Genomic DNA, 27,198 nt, shown 5'->3' on the forward strand with positions numbered 1-27,198 from the left:
ATTTGTTGACTAAGAAAACACACCCACACACATATTTGCATATTAGGAACTGAAAGATGTGTACCTAGGGGCCTTGTGGGACCATGATCCGCCCCAGGAGTTCTTGTGAGACCGTGATTTATTTGATGTTGATACACTCTATCAACTACAACTTGTTGTGACAGAACAACTGCAAGGGCATCATCTGCTTACACAATGTGTCACGTGTCCTCACAGGCTGGCACACCACCTCTTTTCTCTTCAATAGGCTCAAATCGAAAAGGTGCTTGTCTCTTGGGACTGCGAATGGGAATTTAAGGAGATGTTCACTTCCTGTTGCTCTCGTACACGTGCCAGTCTCCTCCCTCGGTCTCCGAAGCCTTTGGCGCATTTCAAGACGTGCTGTCTAAAGGATGAACCGATGAAGGTATAAAGAACGGGGTTTAAACAACAGTGCGTCAACGCAAGGCCCTCTGTGATCTGCATAGCCCTGTCCAGCCCTTTACTAAGTCCACAGTGAGTCACAAATGTGTACACGATGTTCATGGCCCGGAAGAACTTCACCACATTGTAGGGTAGCTGTGTGACCACAAACACTCCCACCATAGCCAACAGCACACGGATAGACCTCCACTTCCTCGACCTCCTCTCTGCCGGGAGCATCACCAGGGCCCGTCCCACACAGATGTAACAGTACAGCATCACCAACAGAGGAAACAAAAAGCCTATCATGACTTCCATCACCTCCAGACTGGCTTTAGCTTTATGCGCCACGTCTGATGGATACATTGCCAGACATCTCTTCTTGTGATGAAACTCACTGACGGTTGAAAACACTAAATCAGGGATGCCAAGAAAACATGCAACGGTCCACCCCCCAAAACAAAGCTTTCCGGAGTGTTTCTTTTGAAAGATTTGCGCAAGGCCTCTGCTTCTGTCTCCCGCCATCAAAGCCAGATACTGATCCAGACTGATGTGGGCCAGAAGCATCATACTGCAGGTGAAGTTGATGGTGTATAAGGAAGAGACAAGTTTACAGAGAGTCACTCCAAGCTCCCAGCCGTGGACCGCATCAGCTGCCCAGAACGGCAACGTCAGGAGAAGCAACAGATCGGCTACGGCCAGGTGAACTATAAACACGTCAGTTAGTGTTTTTAGTTGCTTGCAGTAAGCATAGACTGCCAAGACCAGGGCATTCCCTGCTAAACCTATCACAAGACATAACCCAAAAACAACTGGGAGGAAGATCCTGACAAAGGAGCGTACGTCGCTCTTCTCACAAATGGTCTGATAGTCATCATAGCTGAAGTTCGAGCTGTTGTTGTTATATTCAGTGTAGTCATAGTAATCTTCCTCTGAGCTTTCCATTTTTCCACTGAAGTTGATAGCGCTGAAAATGAAAACAATGGTTTAAATCACGAAGAGAACTGGCAGTTTTAAATGTTTCTTTTATAGACAGATATAAAGATGACCTTTCTCACAGAGCAGCAAAAAGTATACAGATACCCGGCAGATTATAATATATTTTGACAGGAGTGTAGCAGCTCCTTCATTCCAGAGATTCCTACTCCACTTTAATCCAGTGCACTTTTCTACGCATGCTTAAAATCTCAGATAAAACCGAAACTAGAGATCTGTATCAGTTATACATGGTAAATTAATTCCATCTTTTCTGTGTAGTCCGTCATTTGTTGAAAACAACTCATAAGGCTCTCAAATCTTAGAAATGCGTTGTTTTTAAACATGGCAACACAAAGCAAAGTCTTGAGACTTTTAAATCTTATGAACCACAGGTCCCAGGAAAAGCTGTTCACACAAATACTGTTTAAGCATTGTAACACAATGAAAAAGATTAATGTAATCACTATACTGGCCATTCTTTTAAATCAGTCATCTGTGCCCATGTAGTACATTAGTAACAGTAGTCATAAAAAACAACGATTGTCTTCAAATAGATCACAAGCACGTTGTAATAATTTTGGAGCTTATCTGAACATCTGCACTCGCATGCTTTCTGTTTCTAGCAGTGTGCGATTACAGCAACTGGATAATTACCTTTCAGGTATTCTGGTTAACATCTGCAATCTCTAAAATGGTAATCTTTGAACCAAAAAGAAAAGTTTCTTTAAAACGAATGTTTCCATGTCTTTCCTTACCTCGTGAGATTCGGGGCTTTGCCTGAGGGCAGAGCAGATTGTTTCTGTCTGTTCTTCTTCCTGTAAGCAAAGATTCTATTTACTGTGACTCATGCATGCTTTTGAGTTTGCCTCACTACTGTGTGTGTGTGTGTGTGTGTGTGTGGGGGGGGGTGTTCTCTATCTGTTTTTTGTTTGTTTGCGTGTGACACCCTGTCAGCAACTGTCCACAAACACCTTAAATACTGTACATTTATGGTCTATATGATATGATGACATATATTATCTATATTCTATATATAAACAACATCACACAATGGGAAAACTCAATTCACTGAAAAGTGTTTTATATCTTTTCTTTTTCAGCTTTAACTCTATTTAGTATTTATTTAACTTTTGTATTTAGTGTTATTTTCTATTTAGTATTTTTGTAAATACAGTATAAGTTATTTCTATTTGGCTGTTTGGGTATATCTGGATATGTGTTGTGAATAAATAATAAAGGGAAGAAGAACTTGACTTTTTAGTCTAACATATGCTCTGGTTACAGTGTAAATGTCTTTGCAAGAGTAAATAATAATGTTGCTTTTGCGTGTGTAGTGTGTTTGTAGTGTAAATGTATTGCTACTGCACTTAGAGTGTGACTAGCACATATTACATACTTTTTGTACAACTAAATTTCATTTAGATATTACACATGTACTGTAGAAAGAGGGAGGTGTTAGTTTTTCGTTTTCCTGATTTGTTTGGACAAAGGTTTGGCAAGACTTACTATTTTGTATGTTTTTTCAAGCTGGCAACATTTTTGGCACGTTGAACTAGCAGAACAACTCAAATAGGAGCTGTTTGCTATGTGGTTTATCAAATAAGCCTTTTATCCACACTATACACATCTCAAACTTTCATCTTTCTTTTGGATTTTCGCTACTAACCCCTCCTCAAAAGCACAGCAGGCAAATCTTTACAAAAACACTTCACACTGTTATAATTTGTCTCTTCTATAAATAAATGTTTCACCAAGTCTATAAAACAACCATATTTAAACACATGCTTTATTTGTAGTTCAAAGATAAAGACAAGCAGATAAAAACAACATTGCCTCCTGGTGGTTCCTCTTGAGATTTTAGATAATGGAGTATTCATTATGATAATGAATAATGGAGTATATTGGCATGAAGTATATTGAACCTTTTTCCAGATGTTTTTTTTAATCAAAACTATATGAAGGAACAGCAGTAGTAAGCATGTATATTTTTTCGAGCACAACCTGAGCCTGAAACACTCATTTACAAACATTTTAGTGACATTTCTCTATGCTGTTATGATTTTTTCTGAAGATGCCGGAACCTGTGAAAAGAACACATAAGGTAACATAATCTCTTCTGTAAATCTTAGAATCTTTTACAAAAGATGTATTTATGCGAACTGTTACCTGGGAAGGTACTTTGGCTAACACAGAAAACATCCCTGGCTTGGGTTTTTTGCGTTGTCTCTCACCAGTATTATCTGTCTGCCTCTTAACACGGGTTGTCTACATGAGATAAAAAGATATATCATTTATATATATTTTAAAGACATATCATTTATGTGTTTAAAGGTCTGTTATCAATACCAGATGGATTGCTATAGTGCTGGCAAAATTACACATTGGACCTTTAATATTTTTTTGAAATGTGTCAAATGGTAAACTCTGTAGTAAATAGATGCCAAATGAGTTGTGAATACCACTTCATGTTGATATAACATTTGGATAAGCAATTAAAGATATCAATTATACACAAAGAAACAGACAATTTTTGAAAGCGCTAACAGAGCTCTCAATGCAGAATGAATTAAGAATTTTAGTAATGTCTGGACATTACATACCACTGGGATGATGTCAGAATCATGAGACAGAAGATTTCGTTCCTGTTCATTCTCAGCAACCTGATGGGATAAATCCAAAACAATCAAGACAGATGAAGTTTATTTTTCTTAAATTGATAATATTAATCAAATAGCAACGGCTTTTTAATGACACATACATGTAGTGTTTAAAGTGCATTATATTTGATACACAAAGTACATATCATTGCAGTTGCCATTGAAAATGTGCCATTGCCTCTTCAGAAACACTGCAACAAAAGTTCATCACTCACCTGAAATTGAGGGAAATCCTCCATATCCTCATCCATATTTACTGGCATTGCCATGCTGTTTTCTGAATCAATTTCTTCACCATCCAGACTGGAAATGAACAGGCTGAGACACAACAGCCCTAGTTGCACACTAGCCCTCATCTTGCTGCTTTCTGGAGTCCAAACGCACATCTGCTTTATACCAGTGTAGTTAATCACAACCAGATGTCCAAAGGAGGAGCAGTAACATTTTTTCTGACAAAAACATTCTGAAACTTGCAGGTTTTAAAAGAACAACAACTCTTAATGGTTTGCAGAGGTGTAAAGAGTACCTGAAAACCATACTTAAGTAAAAGTACAGATACCTTGCAGTGAAAATTACTCCATTACAAGTTACAAGTCACCAATTCCAAAACGACTTGAGTAAAAGTCTTAGAGTATCTGATTTTAACAGTACTTGAGTATTTTACTCATACTGAATGTAGGCTCAAAGCAGCACTAGTCCTCAACACTTAAGAGACACATCAGTGAAAAACTAGAAACAGTTGATTTGTGAGGTGAGCAATCGCATTTATTTTCTTAAATCATAATAAGACTGAACACCTCAAAATTGCAACAAATCATGGACGACACCATAACCTACGTCATTACAAACACCCTAAGTCTCATTTAAGCTCAAGTGCTCATAAGTAAACCAAAGTCCTTCAAAAAGGTCTCTTCAATATAACAGATAAATAAAATAATGTTAAGTAGAATTAAAAAGTCAAAGCCTTTTTGCACTGGACATGCTGGTTTGGGCCTCATCGCCAGCTGCAGTCATGTCCTCATTTCACATACACTGTTAGCCCTTACCTGCCATTTCTACAGTAATATATTGGCAACACTGTTGCCGCTAGTTACTGTAGGTGTTTTACAGTAAACTACTGCAATGGCTGTTTGAAGATACATTATTAAAGAATCTATTAACGCACTTAAGTCACACAGTCTTAGATGAACAAGTGTAAATAACAGATGAACACAATAAATCTGTCAAGATTTCACCAGAGGAGAATTAAACACAAACATCAATAACATCTTCACATATTACAGACACCACTTTCACTTTATTTCTGTCATCTGTGTAAGATCTTATTGAGATTTAACTCTAGTTCATAGTGGTTCAATTATGTTTTAAGTCACCATTATGGCGATCAGTGTTTGCTTTGGTTGGACTCTTTGACTTTCTTGTAGCTTTAAAATGTACACTTATACAATAACACTGAAAGGGACTTTACAGGAACCGCAACTTTATGTTTGCTTAGTAACTGAAGATACATCTGAAAGAATTCAATCATTAAATAATAATAATATAGCATTTAAGATTTATTAAGATATGTTTGGTAAAGTGATTACATGTTATAATGGAAAGATCTCTGTCAGAAAATCTTTCTTTGCAATTGAGACACATTAGACACTTGACATACAAACCTCATCAATGGTGACAAACAATCATGAATGAGTTTTGTACTATGTACCCAGCATGCATTGCAGCATGAAGCTGTTCAGTTGATTGTCACCATTGTTGAGATTCATATGTGATTGTTCATTTCTCTGTGTCCGACTCATTCTATAGGTTAATATTTTGTCTATATAGTGTGAGAGCACTTTTGAAAATTGAAATACTATACATTCTTTTTACTGGTTTACATCACTTCATGGCAATAGTCCCACCACATGGTCAAATTTTGAGCAAACATGTTTAGAGCACATTTAGGAAGAGTTAGTTTTAAAAATAAGAGCTTTTGTAGATGTGTGACCTACAGTAACTAGCTGGCAACAGTGTTGCCAATATATTACTGTAGAAATAGCGGGTAAGGGCTAACCGTGTATAAACCGCCAGCGATTGACATCTACCTGATACTGCACTCATATTCATATAAAGAAGCCATGTTGACAAGTTTTTGTAAGTTATGGCAAAATCCACAAGATTGTAGTACCTTCATTGCCCTGTAAATGGCAATATTAATTATAAGATAGGTGGCATGCAAAATGTAATGTGTAATTGCATTAGTCATTACAAATGTAGTGGAGTAAAGAGTACATATACTTGTTCAAAAATGTAGTTAAGTAGAGAGTAAAAGTTGCTAATATCTTTAATACTCAGTACAACTACAAAGTAGCCAAAAAGATACTTAAGTAAAGTAACTAAGTACATTTACTCCAATACTTTACACCACTGGCTAAGTGTTTCCCATCATGCATCACGTTCTGGATATAAATCAGTAGACTTTTTGCTCGGGTCTCACGAGATGTAGCGGAAAGCTTTCCAGTGTAAGTTATACTACTACTTTTTAAGGTTATATCTTTATTTACTCTATGTTTGGCTAACATGTGTTTTTGTTTTGTTTTTGGGTACATCTGCTTTGATATAATACAAATAATGCGCTATAAAAATAAATCTGACTTGACTATATAATTAGATATTACATATAATTTCGTAGTAAAACGTAAAGTCTTGCACATGTTATAGGTGAAAACTGAGTTATTTATTTTGTGAAACTTCTTTTTATCACATAATTAGAAACACCACATTAATTACATGTTTGCACTTGCTAAGTGTAAATACAACATGCTCACTTGGGATCTTCATGCCCACTAGAACACTTGGGCCAAAAACAGGAAAGACGTCATGAAAGTAGTCTAGTGGTCAAGTGCAAGGACCTGAAGTGGGGGTATTTTGACGCAGCCATGGACAGCTTCTAGCTATAGGACGTGGCACAACGCAACACGACAGCTGTCTTGAAAGAGAGAGAGAGAGAGAGAGAGAGAGAGAGAGAGACTGGGGTACTCTGAACTTATTTCTATTGTTCAAACCAGCTGAATTACATGACAGCTTTACTGTGAAAACACTGGAGTATTTATATACCTTACAATTGTTAGTTAAAATGTATTTAAACACAGCCAGTATAACTTATATTCCTATTGTGCTGCAGTCCCAAAACAATGAGATCCCATCATTTTTTCCCAAATTGAAATTACGCACATAAAATTATTACATCAAACTTGTCATGTGGCAAAAAAAACCCACCTTGTAAATTCCTATTTCCCTTCATTCCTTACATGTTATTAAAAAAGCCGTCAAAAAGAAACCCTGCAACAAAACGTTCAGCTTGTTATTATGAGGTCTCGTGCTTTAAATGGCACGAGATCACAGCGGGTACACGCGCACCCGGCACACATGCAGTAGTCGCGCGGTTTCTTCTTCAACGATTTCTGACAGACTCGTTCAAACGATACAAAAACTCGTTTCAGATACAGAAATACGACGTGGTAGTTGATTCGTAGCGACATATGATCAATTTTATTGACTGTTCCTTCAAATCTTGACAGTTTGGCAGCAAAGTGAAACGACGCGATTGACTGTGGTGAGGACACAACGGTGAGTGCTGCATACAGACCGTGTATCAAATTACTGGTTTTTACTAGTTTATTGTTTTTTGGAAAAAAAGAACATCGCGGATTATTTTTTCTTTATTCTCATATTAGCACGAGACTGCTTGCTGTAAATTTGTTTGTAAACTTTAGCATGCATTCTCCTCAGCTCAGGAGATGTGGCCTGACCTGAGCAGCATCTTTCATGCATTTCATCATAGTATTAAATAAAGCCTACTCACCGGCAAAGTTTTCGGTTTTACTGCCAAAATATAGTTTTATCATCACTAAATGGTTCGTTAAACAGTGTGAAAAAGACCGAAGCTTTAATCTTTAAATAATTGTGACCTCTGAAAAAAAAGGTTTCATTTTCTTAACATCACTGAATTATTCAAGGCGTGGTCAAAACATCCAGGCATATGGACAAGTCTATGATATCTGGATATAACGTTAGTTTATTGTGCATGGTGTTGGGATGTAAATCTTCAAATCTGTGCCTCAGTTCAGCTTACTATTGGATTTGGATTTTATGAAAGAGGGTTTATTTTTCAGTATTTTGCAATACACTGTATGAGATTTGTGGAAGAAATATTACAATAATCAGAAAGGAATTGTTATTTTTTACGTCTAACTTTAAACATTATGATGATGTAAAATTTACCACAAAGGTATGAAAATTCAACTAATATTTACACTAAATGTTTACTAAATAATAATAAGAATAAAATGAGTTTTTGATGAATTAAAATGTACTACTTCACATACATTATGACTCCAGTGATGGTGCCAACCCTTTTCCTAAACAACTCTCTTGTCCTTCCATTGGTGCTCTTATAGCCAACAGTTGGGACAGGGCAGGTATTTTGTTAGCTGAGGATGGGCCGTAAACTGGATCTCTCTGGTCTGACGGATGATGAGGCGGAGCATGTGCTACAGGTGGTGCAACGGGACATGCAGCTTCGTAAGACAGAAGAGACGCGACTCAGGTGAGTCCAACCCACTCCTGTTCAACGCTGTAGCATCACTTTTATGGAGTTTGTATTCGTTAGAACACTATTTTAATGGTCTCATTCACAATTTTTTCCCCAAAGTGACTAACATTGCAGTTATAAACCTGGTAAGCATTTTATCAGTACATGCATTCACTGGGGATAAACTATGAGCTTTGAGTTGCTAGCTCCATGGGTTCTGTTTGAGCTATAGGAACCTATGTAACGGCAGCATAATGCATTCTAGTCATTGCTAGAGCGCAGGAGGAAGTTCCCATCATTCCCAGGCCTGCTTTAAGATAAAATGACAGGAAGGGCTCTCCCTTTCCTATTTAGCTGTGACTCACTTCCCTGAGCCCACCATGGATATGGTTTCAGCTGTGGAGGAATCTAATTCTGTTTTTGCTACTGTAAGATACATTAGAGGCTTTATACATCAAGAAAATACAATTATGTTCACAGCTGTGCTTTATTGTGTAGCCTATGAGTATACATGATACACCTCCCATCACATAATAGGAAATAGGGTGCATACTCAGTGTTCTTTCCTAACCCGCCTTTTAACATAATTGTTTCGTGCTATCTAGAAAAAAGTGTCTATAGATAAGACTAATTCACTTACCCATGCTTTTCATGTAATGTTTTTAATGGATTTACAACGTGTAATCTATGCTTGATTTCTCTCCCCCCTTTTCCCTCCTTTGTTTTGTCTTTCTTTTTTAAAAGTATTTCACACTGGCACAAAGAAGCACATTGCTGACATTTGTACTTTTGGATAAAAAACACATTGTTGGTAATGACTTTTTTGGCACCAGGATTTTATCTGAACGATAAACAAGCAGCCTGACTGCTCTTTTCTCTCTCTCTCTCTCTCTCTCTCTCTCTCTCTCTCTCTTTCAATCTCTTGCTCTTTATTTCTCTCCATTTCTTCACTTTTATGAATTATTTTACGACCACATCACATGTGAAAAGTAACTAAATGATGTGCTTTATGCATGAAATTAGACAGTCTTATTCACAGTGCATTATGGGAAAAGACAGTAAACAATGACACTGAATGAACATAGACACTGAATACAATGTTTCTGCATCAGCAACAAATTTAGAGACTATAACATAGGTCTTTCACAGCCTACTTTCATGAGTATGTTGTGATTTCATAATAAATTCATGTAATATATGAAATAGGTCTATTGTCTAGTTCTGTTCTGTTCTGTCCAGTCCAGTCAAGTCAAGTCAAGTCAAGTCTTGTGTAGTTTGTTCTTTTCTTTTCTCTTCTTTTCTGTCCAGTCCAGTCAAGTCAAGTCTTGTGTAGTTTGTTCTTTTCTGTTCCGTTCCGTTCTGCCTAGTCTAGTCTTGTGTTCTGTTGTGTTCTGTTCTGTTCCAATTCAGTCCAGTCCAGTACAGTCTAGTCTAGTCTAGTCTAGTTTGTTCTGTTCTGTTGCATTCTGTTTCAGTCCAGTCCAGTCTATTGTCTAGTTCTGTTCTGTCCAGTCCAGTCTATTGTCTAGTTCTGTTCCGTTCCGTTCCGTTCCGTCCGGTCCAGTTCTGTTCTGTTCTGTTCTGTTCTGTCTAGTCTAGTTTGTTCTAGTCTAGTTTGTTCTGTTCTGTTGCATTCTGTTTCAGTCCTGTCCAGTCTAGCCTAGTTTATTCTGTTCTGTTGTGTTTCAGTCCAGTCCCGTCCAGTCCAGTCTAGCCTAGTTTGTTCTGTTCTGTTCTGTCCAATCTAGTCTAGACTAGTCTAGTTTGTTCTATTCTGTTGCATTCTGTTTCAGTCCCGTCCAGTCCAGTCCAGTCAAGTCCAGTCTAGCCTAGTTTATTCTGTTCTGTTTCAGTCCAGTCCAGTCCCGTCCATTCTAGTCTAGTTTGTTCTGTTCTGTTCTGTTCTGTTCTGTTCTGTTCTGTTCTGTTCCAGTCCAGTCCAGTCCAGTTTGTTTGTTATTCTGTTCTGTTCTGTTCTGTTCGATCGGTCCAGTCCAGTCCAGTCTAGTCTAGCCTAGTTTATTCTGTTCTGTTTCAGTCCAGTCCAGTCCCGTCCATTCTAGTCTAGTTTGTTCTGTTCTGTTCTGTTCCAGTCCAGTCCAGTCCAGTCTGTTCTGTTCCGTTCCGGTCCGGTCCGGTCCAGTCCAGTCCAGTCTAGCCTAGTTTATTCTTTTCTGTTCTGTTCTGTTCTGTTGCAGTCCAGTCCCGTCCCGTCCATTCTAGTCTAGTTTGTTCTGTTCCGTTCCAGTCCAGTCCAGTCCAGTCCAGTCTAGTTTGTTCGTTATTCTGTTTCGTTATTCTATTCTATTCTATTCTGCCCTGCCCTGCCCTGCCCTGCCCTGTCCTGTTCTGTTCTGTTCTAGTTCTTTTCCAGTTTAGTCTAGTTTGCTCTAGTCTTGTCTAGTTCTGTTCTGTTCTGTTCACCTAGTATAGTCTAGTATAGTCTTGTTATTAAAATTAGTTCCAACATAATCAGATATAATCTACTGCACTGTTAAAGAATGAACAGAGCTAATTTATTATGTCAGAATTATAGTTCATTAGAATAAAATATATTAGAATATTACAATTTAAGAGTGATTTAGAAATGCTCTGAAATTTGTAATTTGAAATTGTACATATGAGTGCATTTCTTGGTAATACAACTACTGCTCTGTGTGTATAATTCCCCTACAGCCATACATGAAGATAACCATAAAAAAAGGATATTTATAATTTTACACTGCAGTCACGCCTTGTTCTTTTGTAACTAGTCATTCGTGAAAGATGCTGCACAGTTTGATGACTTAGCATGTAACATTGGCTTTGGGTTCCACTCTGTTCTTTGCACCTGTGTCCAGTCTGGTTATCTGGCATTAGTCACTCGGCACAGGACACTTCTGCTCTTCTTTGCCAACGGCTTGATTTGTAAACAACAGAGCATGTTTCCGAGAAAGCGGTGGAAATGGCCTGCTGAGTATCCAATTATAAGTTCATTTGAGAGAACCCTGATAGAATATAATAATAGTGGCTGATTGTAGGAAGATGAAGTAGATCCTTCTTACTGGTCTGTAAAAATTGTTCAGCCATTAATCTTTTTTTATGCTCTGCTCCAGCATGCTTGAATGTATTTTAAATGCATCTTGCCACTGATTCAGTTTAGGCCGATCGGTGTTGTTTGTAATCCTTTTGGCATTTAGAGTTTAATCTACAAATTCAGAAGACATACAGTACATGTCAATTCGTGGCCAAGTGATGTCCAGTTTTGGAAACTTTACATCTGTGAAATAAAATGCTTTTTATTCAAATACATTATTCATATTTTGTTTACGTGTTGTGCTTGGAGTAAAGTTCAGCTTTGACAAGAATTTAGGGAGGCTTGGCAAAAAAAGAACACACAACACATGTTAAAAGCTTACTGAGTCAAAGCCAATGAGAATGACTGCTGTTGTCAAAAACAAGACAGGGAAATATTTGAAATATTAAATAAAAATATGAATAACTGATAGAATGGATAGTTAAAAATGTATTTGTATGCACACACACAATCTGTGTTATTATGTGTATGCCAAGCCTCCAGTGTCATTAACAGATCTCTGTTTAAAGCAGAATTCATTCTTGCATGCATAATATGCCATTACACAACATTTGTTTTTATTCTTTTTCCTTTTTGCTTTGCCATTTGCGTGTTTTTAATCTGCTGAGATTATCCGTCGTTATTTTTTCTCAGTATTCACTGAAGCTTTCAGTGAAACAGATTTCCTGTTGTTTGGGGAGGCAGAGTTTACGAAACACTTCCACTGAGCAGATGTTTTTAATATAATGCTGTACATACTGGGGCAAGGCTGTTTGTAAGATCTGGGCACTAACTAGATCTGCATGTTATATTTAATACAAGTCTGAGCAACATACGTTGAACATACATACATAGAACAAGAGCGGACTTTTTGCTCAATTCCTATACTATATTATCTGTATTATTGAGTCTTGGGGTGTCGCAGTACACAAGTATTGACAATAATCATTATATTAATAATCGCGATTACTGATATTGTGTTAATGCGACACATGCTGTATAATAGCCTAGTACTTTACATAATTCAGTGCCAGTTGACATCTGGTTGACACTCCAACAAAGTAGGTGGTGATTTTGCACCCATTTAACATTGCTTTAACCCTTAAGCTTTTCCGGTCATTTTTGATCGTTTTCGATTAATTGTTTTTGTGATTAAAATAGTTTATTCTATCAGCACAGTTCAAGATTCTGGGACTTGAACAAAATAATAAAAAATTGGCTTCACTCGATGATGCGGTAGTACACAACATGGTCTGTATAAGGCTGTTTGGGTAAAAAATGAACAGCCATATAAAATAAAAAAATAAAAGAAATAAAGTCATACAGGTTTGAAATGACAAAAGGGTGAGTAAATGATGACAGAATTTTCATTTTTTTGGGTGAACAACATTTGGCTGGACATTAATAATAGCATATTTAATTAATTTTATGTATTTATATTTCCAAAAATGGTAATACATATTGTGATAATATTGTAATTGTAGATTATTTTGGACCCTATAAGAGTGCAGTGAACATTTGCAGAACACAAAAGAAGATAAAGTATTTTGAAGGCCCCATTGACTTCCATCTTATGGAAACAAAACCAAAATGCCTTATTTTGCATTTCACTGAAGAAAGAGTCATATACATACATATACATTTTGGGTAATAAATCATGGGGGGTGAACTATCCCTTTAATCAGTCACAGTTTATATGTGACAAGATTGTAGCGGTTTTAGCTGCATGTTAAAATAATGATGAGCTTCGCTCACCAAATATGATTCCCCACCAGATCTATCAAGATCATGTCCATGAAATGAGTTATTTAAAACGTCAATTTCAGTCAAGGAATTAGTTTAGCTCAAAGGAAAATATGTATAATAATCGTTATTAAATATACATATTTTACAGTCTCTGATTAGTAATATAAAGTATAACAATACTTGTATGTATTCATCCAGCGAATGCATCAATGATATTATACACTTTACGTTATCTCATGGCCATAAGTAACGTGACTTTACCAAACAGGATTTAGAGCAAAGGTAGCATAAATCCAATACAGTTAAAGGGACCAAGTATGTGAGCGTGAGCACAGAAAACCTGTCACAAATGAATATATGGTTGTTTATTAAACTATACTCTACATGGTAAACATAATGATCACATAAACACAAACAATACATGAAACACAAACGCGCTAGGGCGGAGAGAGAAAGAGAGAGAGAGTGAGTGAGAGAAAGCATGGCAGCGATTTCTGAATCTTTAACAAAGAGGCACAAACTTAACGCAGCTATTCTATAAATAGAAACGGATACTTGCGAGCTCTGTGCTGGATGTATATCCGTATGCGCTTGGAGAGATGGAAATGTTCAAATGGTTTCAGAATGCGGTCCTGCTGAAAAGTTCCGGGCCTCGTGACCAGCCGCATGGCTCATCAAGGTGTGCGACGCAGCAGAAGTCCATTGTTCCTTCTTTTCCTCCAGTGGGGGAAAAGGCAGTCTCCGAAGAGACACCACAAACCAGTTTCTGATGAGGGCAGGTATAGAGAAAAAAGGCCAAGCTGCGTTTTCAGAGCAAGCTCGATATTTGACTTCACGAGAGGGCATGCCCACCTGAGTTTGAATCGACCAATCAGAGTTGAGCAGGGAAGAGGTTCTTTGTCCACTCAACAGCTAATTTGCATCTTTATGACCTCCTAGCAACTTTACAAAATACCAGTCCAAATTATAACATAATGAAAATAAAGTGTTCTATGGTCACACAATATATATAAATAAGGAGGAATTGTAAAGGCAAACATTTAGATATCAAATATGCCGGGTTTGAATTGCATCAAGTCATGATTCATTCGGATGTACGAATACAAACAAAGCCTGAATTAAACTTGCCTATTTAACAGTTACAGATTATTTAAAATGGCAAGAGCGCCAACATATAACCTAGATATTTACATATACAGTATTAGAAACAGACAGTTTAGTGTAGTTTTGTCAGAGAAGTTTCTCTGGATAAACTACAGGTGAGACAAAACAGAGAGACTTCTCACATCTCCTTTTGCTTGCTTTGAAGCTTAGGAGTCGTAAATATCCCACGGAGAAACAAAAGGGGTTATCAACACTTTCAGTGAGAGCACCAACCTAAATCCATCCCCCCCTGGACTCAGGTCTTTTGATGTTGATATCAAGAAACCAGGACAAAAGAGAGTGGAGGGGGTTTATGGCTCTTCTTTTAATGATTCCGACCATTTGGCTTATGCCAAGTCTCTACAAGATATTGGAGTATAATTCTGGCATGGTTATACTGTCAGAAATGAAAACTAGATTTTATTTTCATATCCCACTGTATATGCACATCAGTTTAATTGAGCAGCATAAATCTAATGGAGCTTATCCAAACAAAATCTGTGTGCCCATTCCAAGAGTCATAAAATGTGTAAGGTCTCTCCACTAAAGGTCAGAGCAATTTTGATGCAGCATTGACTTAAGATACAATTCATTGACTGGCCGCTAGAGACTGGCTCCAAAACAGAGCAGAATCTCATTGAGCCCCATGTTAAAATGCCCAACTTTATAGCAGAAAAAACATGTTTACAGCCTGGTACAAAAAATTATTTTGGACTATAGCTAGTCATCCGTTAAAATTTTATTAAGCCTTAAAATTCTGCAATATATATGGGTGGGGCCACTTGAGTGACAGGTGGGTTCATCAACCAGGCACCTCAGCTCCACCCAAGTCCCGCCTTTTTGCCCATTTTCGATATTTGTGGAGTGACACGTGGTGACGCGCTGCCAAGATGGTGGCGACCAGCTCCGCCCACTTTATGGTTCAAAATTGCTCTTCACAGTTCTGCGGGTGATGTCACAGACACTACGTCCATGTTTTATACAGTCAATGCCCAAAACCCGAAAATTGCTAACATTCTTCCAAATATCTTTCAAAGGAAGAGAAGAAATGTATACAGGTTTGGAACAACTTGAGGGTGAGTAATTTATGAAAGAATTCTTTTTTGGGTGAACTATCCCTTTAATACTCAAGACAAATTTACAATAGCGTATTCATATATAGATGTGCATACTGTACTATTGTACAGTCAAGTACTTTATATTACATTATATGGATTTATATAGAATATACATTGTCAAATACTTTGTCTAACAATCCGTGCCCATCACATTCTCTCTCTCCCTCTTTCTCTCTCTCTCCAGTGAGATGAAGCAGGCGCTGGTTGAGGAGGGCAGTCGGTGTCTTCTGCTTTCGCGTCAACAGAGGTTTAATGAACGCTGCTGCATTCGCTGCTGTTCGCCCTTCAGCTTTCTGCTCAACCCCAAGCGCTCCTGCCTGGACTGCCACTACAACGTCTGCAAGGACTGCTGTACCTACAGTAGGAAGGATAAAGGCTGGCTGTGCTCCGCCTGCCAGAGGAGCAGGTCAGTATCTCTTGGAAAGGGGAAGCGCTAACAAGAGCTAAGCTATACAGTAACTGCTGTGACAGTCAGTGAGAGACAGCTCAGACAGGGGGCTTAAGTGGGAAACACCTGCCTGGTGAAACAATAACAACTAAAGTTCTGATGTTTGGTGTTGTTCGGTGTCACGTTTCGTGGGTGAGAGACACGGATACACGGACAGAGGACCCAAGTGCAGACAGGGTAAGGGGTAAACTAGACTTTTAATAATAATAACAAAATACAAAACAAAGACCCACGTGGGGGTAACATAACAAAACAGGGGAACACAGACAAGGACCGGAGAGAGTATCGAAGGCCGAAAGGGTCAAAATGACTCTCTCCACACTTAACAAAGGATCCTGCCGTGATTCTGCCACAAGATCAAGACAGACATGACAAGATGAGGCAGAATCACGACAGTTCGGTAAATAAGAAGTGAGTTTTTTGACAGTTAACAACAAACAAATGTACTACAAACGCATTTTATGCTCCATATGTTAAATATCTGAATTGTCCTGGTTTATTTCTTTCAACACTTTATTACTAAAAGTTTGTCTCCCTTGCTCACATAAACAGTAACAGAACTTTTCCAAATATGGATTATATACTGTACATATATAAATATGTGTTAGATCATTGGAGAATAGAAGTAAACAATTTACATTTGTGCTATGCTTATTAACAAAATATACTACAATATATACAGTACAGTATACAGTATATTGAACATGAGACATCTATACTGTACAGTGGTTTAGTACTTAGTGTGGCTCTGGTCGAGGTAAATATGAGCCAAAAATGAGTGCTATATATTCTTTGCTCTGGTGGAAACAATATTATTTGTCCTCAAGGGGTATCTGTATCATATGTTAAAGAAAGCTTTTTTAAGCTTGAAAATACAGCTACTGTATTAAAGCCTCTCATATTTCTACGCAGATTCTCTACATTTAGGTTCTCAATAAAATGTTGCCTTCATGGTGGGGATTATTTCATGTTAACAGTATATGTATGCATTGCATACATATATATTGCATACATTTTATGGTTCTTTGAACCATAAAAATAAGGATTCTTATTTTGTTATTAGTATTAATATACCAAAAATATACCTTGTAATTGATAAGCTTTTTCTTGTTAATTCTTTGTTTTGTATAAATTTACACCCTAACACTATTTTTGACCTTATTTCTTTTGAACTTGGAAGTAATCTTGCGCTTTCCGAGCATGCAGTTCCTGTAAAAACACTATTTGATTTTAGACTTTGGACCCGAGCTGTGAGTGGCACAAGAACATTGAGCTATTTGTCTCTGATCTTGTCTCTTGCTTCATTGCATTGACAGACAGGGAAGTGTAGTGGAGTTACTGTAAAAGCAAACAGTTGCCACAAGTGCCTTTATTTAGACTGTCTGCTTTTTTACTTTTTTGGGGTATATGCATTTCTGTCATGTCTGCACATGTATAATTTTATGATCATATTCATTTTTAAATAATTTATGCTGAATTATTCAGACGAAAAACAATTACATCTATTCTTAAGATTTTTCTAGTCTCAAGTAAGCTTTAAGTCTGAATGTTGTCATTAGGCATCATAACCTGCCCTTGTTTATCTGTTTTCAGGTTGCTGAAGATCCAGTCACTGGAATGGTTTTACAATAATGTGCAAAGGCGTTTTAAAAGATTTGGCAGCGCCAAAGTGTTAAAGAACCTCTACAGGAGGCATGCAGCAGAGCGTGGAGTGCTAGCAGAGCTTACAGGTACTCTCCATCTGGAGTGCTGTCTGACCTGACCTGTCTGAACACATTTTAAACTCTGGCATTTTGTAGCGTACAGTATTTTGTTATATTGTGAAGATTGAAGAGCTGGATTATATAGCCTAGCGTGTTTGTAAAGTGTCACACACACACAGTGGATATTTCGTCTCGGTTTTGGATTTTCTTTGTTGCTCTTGTTTTTGTCCAGCCATGGTCTTCCCTCTGTGGCCAGATGTCCTAAGGCCCACTTTTCTTTTCCAAGTGCCAGGGAAGTTGGATCATAACATGGAAGGTTTTATTTCACATAAATTAATGTAGGTTAGGTTGCATGATGCGAGATGAAAATGCTTAGACTGACAGCACAAAGACATCATGACTTCAACATCTTTATTAAGACTCACGTATACAGTATATTGACCAATTAGTAAGAGAAATAATAAGGAAAGACAGTTGTCACCTCTCTATCCGAATAAAGATAATTAATTATGATTTGAAACTTAGTAAAGCGTCTATATTTCTTTTCGGCATAATTACTTATATTAGCTTATCATTATTAGATAAATAGTTTTTACATTTATAAAAAATTAAGATATAAGCAGAGTATGGATCATGTAGTGGTCTGAACCCATTTTCACAGAATGTGTTGTCATATAAGGGGTAACAAAATGGACACGTTATAATCTTCATGAAAAATGGTGGCCTAACCATTAAGATATTTTTCATATCTTCATGAAAAATGGTGGCCACCCACTGTTATGAGTTTGACAATACTAATACATGTTTGTTTAGAATGGTATCTTTTGCAGGATCACATAATCTCAAAGGTTATTTTCCTCTTTCACTTATCATCTTAAAGCTCCTTTGGCTGTGTGTGCGGGTATATGGCACTCAAGTGTACTGAGAGTTTTGATCTGTGCCAAGGCTGACCTCCAGCTGTGGTCGGTGAATGAGAAATGTCTTTTCCATAGACAAATGGACAGGAAAACCATTAGAGTGAAAGTGAAAAATAAAGAGCTTTGACCACACTACACTGTGCGGTCAGGCCATTGAAATTTGATGCACAAAAAGCTAGAAAGTATAATCTGTTAAGAATTTTACATCAGACAAGAACGGACCGATAAGCTTATGCTGTGGCATTATCGTTGTATGTTTTTAAGCTGCATCTCAGTGGAAACATACTTTAGTTGTCAGCTTTATGTCATAGAAAAGGCTTGATTGATGACATTGATTTGATTTGCGCTTTGAGCAGAGAGTAGGCGTAAATTTCTTTGTGCAGTGTAAAAAGCAGGTGGGTTTTTTTTCACATAACAGTAGATCGTGACTTCAGAGGCAGCTTGACCTTCAATAACTTAAGCAGTAAGGGCTCCGTGGAGCGGAGGATATATGGATATGTCATGTCAAATGGTTGGCTCTCGACAAAATATGTGACTGATAGAAACAAGCCATTGCTGATATTAAATCATTTATTGTCAAAGTTGGAAACGTTTCTCAGTTTGGAACAGCCCTTTTTCTTTGCAACAACAACAAAGCTGATTGCATATGGTTGCATTTATTTCCTCTTTCATATTGAGCCAAGCTCTTTTTTCCACACTTGCGAGATCTTATGAAGCTGGAGGATGTTATTTTCCAGGCCATTGCACTTAACACTGTAGTGTGCTGAAGCCCAGTGGAATACTGGAAAGTAATGTAGAAAAAGCTAGATTTGAAACTGACAAAACACCCAAGTGCTTTCATTTTTATTATGTGGATGTGATGTTGATCTATTTAGCTGTCTTTGTGGCATGTGTTCTGCCAGAAGATTATACAACTTCTCCAAGTGAAAATGGAAAGATTTCTTTACCAACTATGTTAATCGAACACAATGTAATATTTTGTACACCAACAGAGGGCAGCACTTATGAGGAGGAGGGCATCTACAATGAAGGCAGCGTGTATGAGAGCGACTCTGCATTCTACAGGCAAAGTGAAGGTTTGTTATCAGGGCCCATAGTTACATTTTTTGACATGCAAATCAGTAAAAAAATTAATTGTTTTACATTTTATTATATGGGCTTAGAAATGGTTAATTTTAGACTTTGTAATTAGACAGATCCTATCAATGTGTGATTTTCTCTTTGTGTGTATTTTAATGGTAATGCTGCACTGTGTCTGCAGAGCGCAGCATGGCTGAGACTATTAACGTTGCACTGCGGGTGGCAGAAGAGGCCATAGATGAGGCCATTGCTAAAGCTGAGAGCAAGACTAACAGTCAAGTAGGTCTTTCTTATCAATATGTGCAGTGCTGAGTAGAGCTGGACAGGACAAGACAAAGATATTTTTTGTTTTTACCTGTTTGTCCTTGTAGGAAAAGCAGAGTGAAGCTCATTATCTGCGAGAGCACAGAGGAGAGCTGATAGAGGAACTGGCCACAACTATAGTACAGAAAGTGAGTAACATTATTGTACAAAATCTGGAGATTTACAATCCCTGTTTTATTGTGTTGTGATACAGTAGGATTCTAGTACTCTTTTGAATAGCAGTCCTTACATACAGGTAGCAAATATTGCTGATGATAATATTAAGGCATGGTCATGACTTATATTGTCACGGTCCTACCTTCTTGTTTATGAATTCCTAGTAGTGTGGCAGGATCGGGACAGAGCCCTTAGGTTTTATGTGAGAAAGCCATGAGTTGTTTATGTTCTTTACTTCTCATGTGTTTTCTCGTGTCTTGTCATTGGCCCCGCCCCTCTCGTTTCATGTATTGCCTCCCTGCCGTGTCTAATGTTTCCCACCTGCCCTGTGTCATTATCCCTCGTTTGTCTTGCCATATATAAGTCCTCATTTTTCTAAGGCATGTTTGTAAATAATATACTTAAATGTCCTAATTCAATACTTGGTCTAGTTCTCTTTCCTGGACACTGCCCCATAATATGACTTTCTCATTTTTTTGCAATAAAAAGTTGTAGTAATTTAAATCATGTGGTTAATGCATTTCTTTTGTTACTATTATTCACAGTGTTTGCTTAAAATTCACAATGTATATTTTATACTTCAGATTGTCCAGCGGAGGAGGGATCTGTCTGAGATGCAGTCTGGTAATCAAGTTTCTCCTGATCAAGCTAAGAGTGCCATCAATGCATCTCTCTGGGTACAGTGGCCTTTTTCTCTTCAAACACTTAAGGCCCTGTTTCACAGACACAACTAAGCTTAAGCCAGCACTATGTTTAATTAAGATATTTATGTCGCTTTTATAAAAACACCTTAGAAGAATACATTACTGGTGTGCATCTCGAGACAAAACAAATATATTTTAAAATATTTCTGAGCAAGTTATATTCAGTTAAGACAGGTCACACATTCATTTTAGTCTGGGACTAGCCTTAAAACTTGTCTGTGAAACCGGGCCTAAATCAAGAAACTTCTGCATTCCACTGGGTACCATTCATATGCATGTGAACACGAGAGTCTAAAAATGCACTCATATAAAAAGCTTCAACTTCAAAGCTGTTTGATAAAAAAGAGTGAGATCAGTTCATGTTCTTAAGTGTAAAGTCTAGTATGGCCGCATCCTCAGTCTCTGGTTTTGCCACTTATAAGATCACGAACCTTTTCATATGCATGTTCTGTAAAGCATTTGGATTGTTTTACAGTTAACTGAATGAAACGTCTTCTTTGACCTCAGAGATCTCACTCAGCTTTCTGCCTTTTGCCTGATGAGAAAGTGGACCAGCAGGGCAAAATTGAGTCCAAGCCTTCAGCCTTTCAAGGTCATGCTCTGGAAATGAAGAAAGAAGGAACAATGCCTGTCCAGGTCTTGCCTAGCTGGAGGAGTGTTGACCGATTGGACAATTCCAGTAAGAGCATTTCCGTTCATCCATACGTCTATTCCATACATTGAGTTACACTTACTTTAATTTAGTGTTTAGAGAGGTTTATACTCATATTTAACATTAAACAGTTACATAGCAGATAGCACCTTGATTGTAAATGTTTATTTTGTTAATGGAGAGACAGCAGGACCCCCTTTATATAGTGTTTTCTAAATGTTATGTGTGTGTTTTTGCGTTTCTTCAGTGTTACAGAGCCCTGATGGGAACTGGATCGCTTGCCAGAACACCCTACTGTCTCGTCCAAGCCTTTTAACCAAGCGTAAAAGCCTGGTCTACAGCGCCTTGGAAAGGGAATCCGGTGTGGTGTCCGCTTATGATGAGATGGGCTCAGAAACAGAGACTGAGTCTGACGGAGTCTGGGGCGCGGCTCTGCAAGAACTTCGCCTTAAGATGTCTGCCAACAAGCAGTTGAGTTATCCTGAGTCTTACAGTCATCAGTCAACCTTGCCTTTGGATGCACAAACCCAAAAGTCTACTGCTGATATTGAGAGCTCCCCTGGTGAGGATGGACCGTCGCATAAATCCCACAAATCTCTACTGCCCTTCCTGAAAAGGAAAGTGCCACTGGACCACAGACGACCCTCGTCTGCTCGTCGCCCAAGCATTATGGATGTTAATTTCAACCCAGGAGGGGCAGAGAGCAGCGATGATGGCCTAGAGGACAGCAGGGTCAAGAGGTCACGCAGGAGGAAGAAGAGTAAGAGAGAGGACGCAGAATGGAAAGGACAGCCAGTGTTGTCTTTACCGGTGAGGATGAATGTTTATGTTATGAAACTTTGACTTAGTTTGGCTTTGATTTATGTGATATTTCTGTAAAATCAGCATGTATTTGTGCAGAAACATTACTACTTAACATCATCTTTTTTAAGCTACAGGGTTTATGAGGTCACCAAGTACCTGGTGATATCAGGGAATGATTTTTTTAATTCTGTCTACAGGATTGCAGTAGCCAACTCTCAGATGCTCTGGTGAAGAATCTGTACTTAAAACAAGACCCAGTTTTGTGTGATAAAAGTGATCAGGATCTGGAAGCTGATGCTTCAGACACTGCTACCCCTGACATCTTGAGTTCTGGAGCAGTGACCCCTGAACCATTTGGACTTGATCTCAGAACTCACAGCAGTGTGGATCACAGAGCCCAAGGTTTGGTTGAATCTTTAGATCAGGAGTTGACCTCCAAATTGAGAGAGCTGAACAGTCAAGTCAGAGAAACACAACTTTCTTCCACTGAGGATGAATTGGACAGGTTGGATCATCAAATCAGAGCTCAAGAAAATGAAAGAAAAGCAGAAGGAGATGATGTTATAGAAGATGCTACATTTGCTATTGAGGTTGATTTAACAGAAAGAACGAATGAAACTGAAGCGGCATATCATCAAATAACAACAGAGAAGCTGGAGGACGACGAGTTGACCTCTAAACTTAAAGAGCTAACCAGTCAAGTCAATGAGACGCAGCTTTCTTCTACTGAAGATGAATTGGACAGGTTTGAGGATCAAATTGAATTTGATGTCTCAACTCAAACAATCAGAATCGAGACGCTGGAATCAGATGATAATAAGACAGATAATCAAAACAGATTGATACAATATCAAGAGAAACCCCAAAGTCATGTAGAGAAGATGGCTGAAAAAGCAGAAGAAGAGAGATCAGAGAAAAGGCCCGGGGAAATGGTATCAGAAAAAGACATCAGTGAGCGAAATGTTGTGAACGAGACGTCGAAAGATATTACCACTGGCAGCCAGAAACAAGAACTACCTATGACAGACGCACAAGAGAAGAAAGCCAGAAAGAGGACTGAGAAGACGAAGAGCCAAAGACAAGTCCAGACTGAAGAAAGAAGCTCAGCTGACGGTGAACAGAGCGGAGCTGAGAATATAGAGACTGTGATTCAAACGGAGGAGGCTTTATCCAGTGAACTGTCTTCAAGTAGATTGCTTATTGAGGATGGAGAGGTGGAATTTGATAAGATCATCGATATTGTAGCGAAGGCTTTGGATGACATGGAAGACAAGTCAGAAGCTTATTGTGGTGAGGGGGTATTTTTAGAGGAGAGTGAGGCAGAGAAACGAGAGATGACGGAAGATAAGGCAGAGCAGGAGACGGTAACTGAGGGTGTAAGACATGAAATGGAGGACGGCGTGGATGTTGAGCAATCTTTTGTTGCTGGAAGGTCGAAGGAGGTTCACGAAAAAGAAACGGGGGAGATCAACAAAGTTGTGGCAATTGAGAACAGCACTGTTGTTGAAACATCAAAAGAGATGCTTCTACTGAAAGATGCAAACAGTCAAGGTGACGCTTCAGACACTGAGAAAAGAGTGCAGCAGAGATCTGTTCGGCATAGCGCACCATCTGGTCAGGAGGAGTATCTCTCACCAGAGGAGATCTGTAAGGTAAAACAAAACTGAATGCTTCAGCTAGGAATCTGCTTGCTACTGATAGGCACTGCTTATTTCTTTCTTATTCCTTTTTCCTGTTTGTCTTCCTCCTCTTGTTGTTGTTATTTTCTTAGGATTCACACATACTGGACATAGGGACAAATATACATTTTGTCGCCAATATACTTCAACAGGTGATACTTGTATTCTTATAGCCAGGATGCGTTAATTTACACAAAAAGACACCTAAAGCAGCAGAAAAAATGAAGAGACCATTTCAAAGTTATTTTCAGTTTTTCTGAATTTGCTATTTAAGAGTTGTGTTTAGGTAAAATTATCGTTTTTGTTTCATTCTGTGAACTACTAATTATATTTCTCCCAAATTTCAAATAAAAATATTGATGGCCTGGAAACATGCCATAAGCATCCCTTTTTACTTTATCCTCTAATCATAACTGTTGCATAGAGGTATGAGTTGTGGGTCAAATGACGTAAATATGACCTAAAAATAATTGCACCAGATGGACCTTGCCAGAGGTGAAATCTATTATTTTTCTAACATTTTCCATGTTAGGTCCACGATAATATTGAGACAATTTTGCTATTGCGATAACACGATATCGATAATGTTGTTACATCTCTAGTTGAAATTCAACAGACACTGGACTGGAATGTCCACAATACATCCAGAAATGCTGATCAAATAAAAAAATGGAATGTTATATTTTTTTCCCGTGGCTGTATATGGAAAAGTATTATTTAATGCATTATGTTCGAGTATATTATATATTTGTTTCGTAAGGGCTGTCTCACTGTGTTCAGTCTCTAGTTTCTGATCTATTCTATACTGACATTTGTGATAGGCTTGATAACATCTGCTTTGATTTTGTTCTGTTCAGTGTGTTATCCCTGTTGGAAGCAGTATTTTGAATGCCTTTCTCTATATCTGTCCTATCGTGAACAGAAGTACTCAGCTGCATCACTGCGTAGCATCACCACAGAGGTGCTGAAGGTGCTAAACGCTACAGAAGATCTGATTCACGGATCTATGGGAGACGGCCGAAGCCAGCCAGATCACAGTGACCTCACGACAGTTCCCCCAGCGGAGGCCAAAAGACTAGACGAGCAGCTCAGCCGACTGGAGGAGAATGTACAGAATACTTTATAGATGATTATAGATTTCTCCCTGACAATAGGCATTATAGAAGCAGCTTCAATAATTTATTCTGATACTAAGCTATTTGTAAGTTAAGAAACTGATTGTAACAGAATGACTTGAGATGGTGTGTAATGTTTTGGCTTTTGGAGATTTTCTCGTATCAAAGTATTAGGGTTTAGCTGTTTGCAGGTGTATGTGACTGCAGGTACAGTGTTCGGGCTGGAGGCTGAACTGGGGGATCTGGAGGAGTGTGCCCGTAGCATCAGTGCATCCACCTCTGAAGGAGAGCTCGCTCACCTGGAGGATCAGGTGGCCTCAGCAGCAGCCCAGGTGCAGCAGTCTGAGCTCCAGGTGTGTTCTTTCTGGAGACTGCACTCTCTCAGTGCACGTTGCTCTAAGTACTTGGATTCTGGGACTTTCTTAAAACACACTACAGTATATTTGAATATTAATGAATTATTACAATTAGCAAAATCGCATCTTTTTGTTTATTCGGTTTATTATAATTTCACATAGAAAGACTGTACACAATGAAAACTAAAATTATTAGTTGTATTTGTGCTTGGACTGATCTGTTGATGTATTTTTCAGGTTTTGGACATTGCAGCAAGAATTGCTGCCTTGAAACATGCAGGTCTTAATGTTGCACCGCAGACCCAGTTTTCCAATGTCAAGACTACAGTAACTAAGGTGCTGTCTTCATATGTTAAGTACAACACACAAACACATATCTACACACGCATGTGCTTATGGTTCTTATAATGTTGTTGTTTTAGACACAAACCCTTGGCTCATCCCGCAAACTAAGGCGGCGACTGCCAGCGCCTCCAACACAAGGTAAAAGCTCTTTTTTTATAAAGACTGAGAGAGTGTATAGAAAACTCTTAACCCTTAAAATTTCAATTACACTGTTATTTTGAATTGTATAAACAGCATTATTAAGACCTAAAATGTTCAAAACTGATGTTTGGCACTAAAAACGTATTTATGAATGACACATATTATGTCACTTCTAGATAAAGAAGCTTAAAGAGGATTGTGGGAGATTTAAGAAGCATCAATTCAGAGTTTAATGACTGCTAACCAAACACAGCTCCGGATCACATGTGCCTTAAGGCTATGGCTCATAGAAAATGTTCAATGGCAACAAACTTCAGTTCAAATTGACAGATTTGTTACTGATGTGGTAATGTCATGTTACAACGAAAGGTAACAATCAGTATCACAACACCCCAAAAATAGATGAGGTTGTTTTATTCATTCTTATTTATGAATTTTGATCTAAATGATTCATGTGATATTACATGTATGTGATATTATATAATCTAATGTGGAAGTGTATTTGAACATACTGTATAGCTGTGAATCAAAGAAACACAATTGTAAGAACTTTAATTTAATTGACATTTTTTAATGATTTTGTCTGATATGAATCAATAATCCAGAACACACAGACTTTTTAATGGCTGAAACATTCTGCTCTGGATTAGATTTGATAATATAGAGATATTACAAGCTAAACTTACAAAGTTAATGTGTAAATGATACTTGTAAATGAAAAAATGTACATTTTTGTAGTTTGATTATATTTAGGTTATACTTAATTGTTGGACAATAAATTAATGACATGAACAGTGTCTTGTGGATATGTTCCAGTCAATTAAAAATGACCCCAATAATTGTATTAAATTCCTTTGTTGAAATGCATCCATTTGTGTAAATGAATTATACAAATCACAAGACACAATTATCAAATACAGAAACTGTAAGTATTGCTTTGTATGAAATTATCATTCTTTTTAGATCAGTGTGTGTATGTTTCTTGAGGAATGTTGTGTTGCAGGTGTAAGAATAAGTATGTGTGATCGACTCATTGTAACTCATCACGTCTCTGACATATTTCCAAGACATTTTAATGAAAAACCTTCCATACAACCAC

The 27,198-nt window shown here is 37.9% G+C and overlaps 3 protein-coding genes across 7 annotated transcripts; 1 reads left to right on the forward strand and 2 right to left on the reverse strand.

Annotated features, from left to right (window-relative positions):
* Nucleotides 1-223: 223 nt before the first annotated feature.
* ackr4a (atypical chemokine receptor 4a) lies at nucleotides 224-8,004 on the reverse strand. Of its 3 annotated transcripts, XM_057333167.1 has the most exons (3): nucleotides 7,885-8,004; nucleotides 2,136-2,195; nucleotides 224-1,369 (listed from the first exon to the last, which is right to left on the reverse strand). In XM_057333167.1, the coding sequence occupies exon 3, from the start codon at nucleotides 1,345-1,347 to the stop codon at nucleotides 250-252; it is 1,098 nt and encodes a 365-aa protein (XP_057189150.1). In that variant the 5' UTR covers nucleotides 1,348-1,369; nucleotides 2,136-2,195; nucleotides 7,885-8,004; the 3' UTR covers nucleotides 224-249. The 3 variants fall into 3 exon arrangements, with proteins under 3 accessions (XP_057189150.1, XP_057189149.1, XP_057189148.1); XM_057333166.1 differs by lacking the exon at nucleotides 7,885-8,004 and having other exon boundaries at nucleotides 2,136-2,283; XM_057333165.1 differs by lacking the exon at nucleotides 7,885-8,004 and having other exon boundaries at nucleotides 2,035-2,146.
* Nucleotides 3,153-4,420, reverse strand: si:ch211-106h4.12 (uncharacterized). The gene is made up of 4 exons (XM_057333168.1): nucleotides 4,253-4,420; nucleotides 3,981-4,040; nucleotides 3,547-3,645; nucleotides 3,153-3,461 (listed from the first exon to the last, which is right to left on the reverse strand). Exons 1-4 carry the CDS (start codon nucleotides 4,391-4,393, stop codon nucleotides 3,426-3,428), a joined length of 336 nt encoding a protein of 111 aa, XP_057189151.1. The 5' UTR covers nucleotides 4,394-4,420; the 3' UTR covers nucleotides 3,153-3,425.
* Nucleotides 7,087-27,198, forward strand: myripa (myosin VIIA and Rab interacting protein a). 3 transcript variants are annotated; one of them, XM_057333159.1, is made up of 17 exons: nucleotides 7,087-7,649; nucleotides 8,480-8,628; nucleotides 15,860-16,081; nucleotides 17,717-17,853; nucleotides 19,736-19,819; nucleotides 20,005-20,102; nucleotides 20,195-20,275; nucleotides 20,888-20,980; nucleotides 21,515-21,686; nucleotides 21,907-22,469; nucleotides 22,661-24,115; nucleotides 24,235-24,294; nucleotides 25,065-25,250; nucleotides 25,449-25,610; nucleotides 25,851-25,949; nucleotides 26,036-26,096; nucleotides 26,276-27,198. In XM_057333159.1, exons 2-17 carry the CDS (start codon nucleotides 8,519-8,521, stop codon nucleotides 26,287-26,289), a joined length of 3,597 nt encoding a protein of 1,198 aa, XP_057189142.1. In that variant the 5' UTR covers nucleotides 7,087-7,649; nucleotides 8,480-8,518; the 3' UTR covers nucleotides 26,290-27,198. The 3 variants fall into 3 exon arrangements, with proteins under 3 accessions (XP_057189142.1, XP_057189143.1, XP_057189144.1); XM_057333160.1 differs by lacking the exon at nucleotides 24,235-24,294 and having other exon boundaries at nucleotides 7,089-7,649; XM_057333161.1 differs by lacking the exon at nucleotides 7,087-7,649 and having other exon boundaries at nucleotides 8,542-8,628; nucleotides 8,734-16,081.

Source organism: Triplophysa rosa, linkage group LG5 (genome assembly GCF_024868665.1).
Source record: "Triplophysa rosa linkage group LG5, Trosa_1v2, whole genome shotgun sequence".
Lineage (NCBI taxonomy): Eukaryota > Metazoa > Chordata > Actinopteri > Cypriniformes > Nemacheilidae > Triplophysa > Triplophysa rosa.

Excerpts from the sequence above, each read along its gene's own strand:
- ackr4a (XM_057333165.1), bottom strand. The coding sequence starts at position 2,057 with ATGTTAACCAGAATACCTGAAAG. Across the intron at positions 1,370-2,034 it reads TTAACCAGAATACCTGAAAG|CGCTATCAACTTCAGTGGAA; the intron begins GTAATTATCCAG and ends TTTCATTTTCAG.
- myripa (XM_057333159.1), top strand. The coding sequence starts at position 8,519 with ATGGGCCGTAAACTGGATCTCTCTGGTCTGACGGATGATGAGGCGGAG. Across the intron at positions 20,276-20,887 it reads CCACAACTATAGTACAGAAA|ATTGTCCAGCGGAGGAGGGA; the intron begins GTGAGTAACATT and ends TTTATACTTCAG. Across the intron at positions 25,950-26,035 it reads TCAAGACTACAGTAACTAAG|ACACAAACCCTTGGCTCATC; the intron begins GTGCTGTCTTCA and ends TTGTTGTTTTAG.
- si:ch211-106h4.12 (XM_057333168.1), bottom strand. The coding sequence starts at position 4,393 with ATGAGGGCTAGTGTGCAACTAGGGCTGTTGTGTCTCAGCCTGTTCATT. Across the intron at positions 4,041-4,252 it reads AGGATTTCCCTCAATTTCAG|GTTGCTGAGAATGAACAGGA; the intron begins GTGAGTGATGAA and ends TTATCCCATCAG. Across the intron at positions 3,462-3,546 it reads TAGCCAAAGTACCTTCCCAG|GTTCCGGCATCTTCAGAAAA; the intron begins GTAACAGTTCGC and ends TTCTTTTCACAG.